This window comes from Python bivittatus, unplaced genomic scaffold (assembly GCF_059951505.1).
Source record: "Python bivittatus isolate LINGU-HERP-01145 unplaced genomic scaffold, Pbiv_v1 ctg000020_np1212, whole genome shotgun sequence".
Lineage (NCBI taxonomy): Eukaryota > Metazoa > Chordata > Lepidosauria > Squamata > Pythonidae > Python > Python bivittatus.
Window position 1 is genome coordinate 6,374,287 of NW_028277030.1, and position 6,000 is coordinate 6,380,286.

General features: G+C 50.3%; 1 protein-coding gene across 1 annotated transcript in view; it reads right to left on the reverse strand.

The window, feature by feature from the left end:
- Positions 1 to 3,371, reverse strand: part of LOC103057700 (transcription factor AP-2-beta) — a 30,459-nt gene extending 27,088 nt beyond the window's left edge. The window contains exon 1 of the mRNA XM_088149936.1: positions 3,199 to 3,371. Within this exon, the coding sequence (XP_088006062.1) occupies positions 3,199 to 3,279 (81 nt within the window). The 5' untranslated portion in view covers positions 3,280 to 3,371. The remainder of the gene's footprint in view (positions 1 to 3,198) is intronic.
- Positions 3,372 to 6,000: the final 2,629 nt, after the last annotated feature.

Genomic DNA, 6,000 nt, shown 5'->3' on the forward strand with positions numbered 1-6,000 from the left:
AGAGAGAGAGAGAGAGAGAGGGAGAGGGGCAGAGAGAGAGAGAGAGAGAGGGTGTAGAGACAGGGGAATAAGAGGCAAAGAGAATAGGGCAATTTTAAATCACAGCACGGACCCAACTCACCATAGCGGAGTAGGTGTGGACTAACATCTGGAAATTTGTTTAAAAAAATCTTGAAACAGGTAAAAATAAAATAGCAGTAGAACAATACTACTACTAATAAATTAATACTAATAATACTAGTAACAAGGAGAGGGGCTGTATCAAGAAAATCTGCAAAGGACCTTGGTGCACCCAGGAGAACAGCTGGAGGTATTTCCGAGTCTATCCATCAAAACCAAAATTTGGAGGAAAATATGTACAGAGAGAGTCTATGGTCTACGAGAAGCGTCCTCGTGTTGGTCCCCCCCTCCCCGCCCGTTGCGCTTCCAAATGCAATCCTCTTCAACCCAAGGCAAGCTTCAGACTGCTCCAGTGCCCCCTTCTCCTTTCCCTTCCCTACGCCGCCTCATAATAATTGATATTCATGACTATTAATATTACACGACTACTTTAAAGGGAGAATGCAAGACCAAATGGAGCGTGAAGGCTTTGCAGGCAGCTCGAGAGCTCCCCTCGTATTGTAAATGACGTTCATTCAGTGGAGAATTACTAGATGTAATCAGACGAGGGGGCTGGCGGAGGCAGAGTTGGGGGAGAGCGAGAGGGAAGGGACAAAAAGTTGAGCGGGCAAGAGGCAGAACTTCTATTAATTTGTGCAGGGGAAGACGTGTAAACGAGGCACTACTGATCTGAAGCAAGGAAGTGATCTGGAGCAACGCTAGAGGCAAAAGAAGGGAGGGAGAAAATCATATTTCCCTTCTCTCTCCCCCCCCCCGTTTTTTTTTTTTACATTTAATTATACATTCCAAATACGAAAGAAAATCGATTGCCCTCGGTGCTTTTGTTCTGATTTTTAAAGCAAATAAGAGCTTCTCCAATCCTGTCATATTTTTAACATTTAAAGGCGGCCAATGCGATTTGTTTACAGAAGCAATTAAGCTTTTAAAGAAGAAAGAAAGAAAACTCAGCCGAGCCCTGCTATAGATTGCCGGTCGTTTTGCAACTTGCTACAGCAAGCGCTGTTCAGCCTGCCGGCTTCCCTGAGCGAGAGTGTGCGCCCACGCAAAATCCTTTGCCTCTGGCAGCTGCTGTGCCAAAAAGGCGCCCAGCGGTCACTTAGGCAGAACATGTATGCAATGGTTCTAAAGGAAAACCAAATTTATAGTTCTCTGGCAAAGCTAGAGGCGACAGAAAACCTTTCTGACGTCCCCAGAGCTGCTGCTCTACCCTGGTAGCCGCTTCAGTGAAAGTTCAGCCGAACAGTGTTTCCTAAACGCATTCTCGGTCGGCAGAGCAGAGCTCAACTGAGCCCCAGATAAGTTTCTGGAGAAGCCTGGCTGCCTGGGCTCTTAAAAATTATCATGACCACTATTTTATCTGACATTTTTAAGCATGGGCCGATCTGATCTATGCATGGAAATCGGAAGGATTCCCTACATAAGGGTGGGTGGGTGCCTTTACACGTGCGGGCACACACACACCTGCCTCAAGAGTAAATTTATTGCATAGTTAGAAAACTCGAAAGAGAACAGTTTTAGAGCCCTCCCGGCATTTCGGTCCCCTTTCTAGAATTTGCAAAGATGTTTTGATCCATCCAAAGTCAGTTCAGCACTATTCAGGGCAAGGAAACAGAACGAGAAATTGATCAAAGGAAACACCCCGGCGCGCTTAGAAACATTCGCTAGCCGGACTGAAGGACCCCTAATGGGATCTCGAAGGATGATAGAAATGGAAAGGCAGAATCTTTACCTCGCTCGCCTGCCTTCCCCCCAGACGGGACGCAGCTTACTTCGAACCTTGTATTTAAGGGAGTCGTTGGGAAGGGGACACCGAAGGGGAGGACCAGAAAGAGCGACTGGGAGGGAGACAAGCCTGCAGTGGAGAAATGGGGCAGAACTGAGCACCTTTGCCGGCGCTTCGTTGATCCTTGCCCTGACGGGCGCTTTTGGAAGTCCGGAGACCTGCCGTGGAGTTGCAAGGCAGCTTCGCGAGTGCCACCGCCTAGCACGCTGGAGGGAGGCGAGGCGAGAAAGTCCCGTTTCTCCCGCAGATTTAAGCTTTCAAACATTAACTGGTTCCGGGCAAGCCGGCTCTGGACTTTGGGATCATTCAGAACGGAACGGCCAACTTATCCGGCCGGAGGAGACTCGAATCCCCCTGTTGCCCCGAGTGCGATGGTTTCTCCAGCTGGTCGCCCACCCGAAGGGAGAGGGGGTGAAAAATCCGAAACTACCCACCACCGGAGCCCAAACGTTGGGCACTAGAGAGAAAACTCTCTCCTTTCAGCGCCCCGGAACAGGCATTCCAAGAAAGGCGGTGGGACCTAAGCACTCAGGGCAAATGGCTTTATTTCGGGGAAGAACAAGTGGAACTCGGTGGTAAAACTTGCCCGGTTTGGAGAAAGCCGGATGGCGCCTGGGAATTTAGACGAGCGGTTCGAGATAACAGAGCCAAGGTGGGAAGCAAGAGAGCCGGCTCTCTGTCTCTCGGCGCGGAAGATGCTGCAAAAGCAAAGGGGAAAAAAGCCCAGATCACAGAGAGGGCTCTTCGGGCGGGCGGGGGTCTCCGGGGCACGTCTGGGCTTGTGCCTTTCCGCCCTGCCTCGCGCTGCCTCACAAAGAAAAGCGAGCCGAGCAAAGCAAGCCCCTTCGGTTCCGCAGGAGGCTGCCTTTATGAAAATATACCGAAAAGGAAGGATGGCTGCGGTCTAATCGAATTCCGGTGGATCTAAAGCGAGCGCGGCGTGGAAGGGAGTCCCTGCTTCCCCTCCCAGCCGAATGCAGCGTGCCTGTCTCTTTCCTTTCTGGAGAGGGAGAAGGAAACGAAAGCAAAAATGAGAGAAGAAAGTTCCTCTCTGGATCTAAGGCGGTGGTTAAGGAAGCCTCCGAATTCCTTTCCTGCCTGCCCCCCTCCGCCCCGGTTCCCTTTCCCCGGCGCGAGGCAGGCAGCTGCACCAGGGCTCCTGCAGTCGAGCGCCCGGCTGGTCTCGGACCCCTCTCTGGTTTGCCTTCCCAAGATCTCCGTGCCTGTCTGGGGACTCTTGCCCGGGTGTGTAAATCTTCTTGCCCCGCCAAGGTGCCTCTTCTCTCCATACTGACCTCGTAGATGTCTTCATATTTCACATTTTCCACCAGTTTCCAGAGCATGATGGCGGGATGTCCTCTAGGAGGTGAGTGCATTCATGTGAAGAGCAGATGTCTGGATTCTCAGGACTTCTCTGTCTGTAATGATCCATCTATAATTGGAAACGGGGGACAGACACCAAATCCGACGTTCCTCTCCCATCGCAACTTATATCTGTTGTCTGAAACAATAGGCTGGAGAAGGAAGCCTCAGACAGAGAGGGAAAATCATTCCCATCTGTGGAGTTTATATAGAACACATAGACATATTGAACACACATAGATTATGCATATAATTACTCACCCACCCTTGATACATCCACGACTATATGTTCATACACACACGCGCTCACACAGGCAAGTATGAAAAAGAGAGTTGGAGATATTTCTGTAGGTAAACATCCCAATTCGGTGCATATGTTTGCACACACACACATACATGTAGGGACACATATAGGGAAAGGAGCAAACGTGAGTCTTAACTTTCTGACCACAGGGAGCGTGTATTGCGACATATTTACTTCTACAGATCGATTTGTTTATGCAGTATATCTAGGCACTATCTCAAATAGTTTAAAGATATACGTTTACATATCTGTAATACGCCCACACGTATTTTATATATGTGAAATTTACATCTAAAAACTCACACATACCCACGCAGCAGGCACATACAACACACACACACAATTATTTGTGAGGTAAATGGGCATTTCCCCCCTTTTTTTTGGTGGGGTTGGAGAGAAATATAGAGTTTTATAATTCTGATTCACTGACAAATGCAGAGACATGGGATAGCAATGATTTTAGAAGCTAAAACGTTGCATAAGTTTACAACCCATGTCCTTTAATTTCAATCATTCCAGACAATTTTCTCTCTTTTCTCGGCTGAAAGCCAAAGCACTCCAAAAACTAGGACCATCCTACTCTGGCCATATTTAATCGAGGAGAGCTAATTTCAAAGTTCCCTCTCATGAAACGGTTTTTCGTTGTTTTATTTTGTTTCGACACTTGCCTGGTCTTTTGAGCGGACGTTTAACGAACTGCACATTTTAAAACGAGCCCCATCTCAGCGAGACAAGCTGGCGAGCTTTCGCCCTTGCGGAGGGAAAAAAATGACCCTTGGCTGGGTGCGCAAACAGGCCTTTCCCGCTGGAATTTCAGGCACTTTTCGAAAGATCTGCGAATTTCTCAGCGCCTCCAAAGTGACTTGGGAGGAGAATAGCTACCTTAAACGCACTCTTCTAGATGTCTTTACAAGAGTGGGCAAGCCATCGATTTTTCGCCCTCTAGGAAGGGGAAAGGGCGAGCTGCTCAACGAAGGGTCCAGATGTCCTGGCCCACCCCAATAACAGTGAAAAATCCAACTTTGTTCTCTCCCTCTCCCCCCGCCCGGTGCCCGTAACCTCGGAATGCACCTTTCCAGCAGGAGCTGTCGGAAAGGGCAGGAGGAGGGAGCAGGTCAGACGCTCTCGCAGCCAGCAGGTAGCTGGAATAAGAGGAGCAAGGCAGGTTGGCCTTTGCACGGAAGTGATGAAAGCTGGGAAGAGGGAGCCGCGGCAGCAAAGCTTGTCTTATAAGCGGCTCTGGGCGGGAGGCGACGGGAGGAGGAGTGGGAGGAAGAAGAGGCGGCGGCGTTAGGACGTTAAGAGGAGACGGCGCAACCCTGAACACACCGTGCTCAGCTTTGGGAAGAGAGAGAGAGCAGCAGAAACGATTTCAGGCTTCCAAGCAAAGCACATTAATTGGTGGGATGGGGGGGGGGGAGGAGAGAATGAGCTCACACCCCCTTCTCTCTCTCTCTCTCTCTCACACACACACACACACACACACGGAGGGGTGCGCGCACTCTCCTGCTCCTGCTGAAGCTGACAGCATTAAAAGAGGTGAAAATCTTCACCCCGAACCCCAAGTAGGAGCTTCAACTCCTACTTACTCGGGAGTTAGTTCTGCCGCTTTCAGTAGGGGCTTACCCCCACATAAGTGTAACTCTCTCCTTGGCACCCGGAACGGACTCCCCAGTTTTCGAGCTAAGAAGGATCACGACCTTGCCATTGGGCAGAGGACAAATTGAAAAACGATTGGAGCACCCTTTGTCCTCCCACTCAACCTGCCTCCCTCCACCTGGTCCCGAATCGTAGCGCTGCTTCTCCTCCGACTGCGACCGGAGCCGATCCCTTTGGGCTATGCTGGGGCGGCAATGATCCCTGTGCCCTCGCAGCGGTGAGGTCGGGTTGGTCCTGTCGGGAAAACTCACGTGCATAAAAATACTACAAAGGGTAAACCGGATTTGTAGCCTTATTGGCTGGTTCGCTAACAAAATATATTGTTGCCTTTCCTGCACGGAACTGTGCCCGGAGGTGCTAAACTGAAGCACGCGAGCTCCTGGCTTCCAGCCTTCCTTAAGAGCCCGGGGGAAATGCCCATTTTGCACTGAAGCAGGCAGTTAGTAGTTAGATCGAGCTCCCCCTGCAGCTCAACTAGACACGCAACGAGGTCGAATAGGAAACAGAAGCATTTAAGGCTTCAGCACCGCGGGATGGGAAAAGCATCGTCTTCGTTTAGGGATACGTTCTGGTTGCTCTTTCTTACGCTGATCAGCCTGCAATCTTATGCGCACCTACCCTGGAATAAATGCCGCTGAACGCACTGGGACCTCCTTCCGGGTAAGCGTGGAGAAGATTGCTCAGGCTATGCTGTACAGAGATAGTGATTTCACTCGCCCCCAGGAACTGGACAGCTGAATTGGTCGTCGGACGGGCCTTAGATACCGCACGG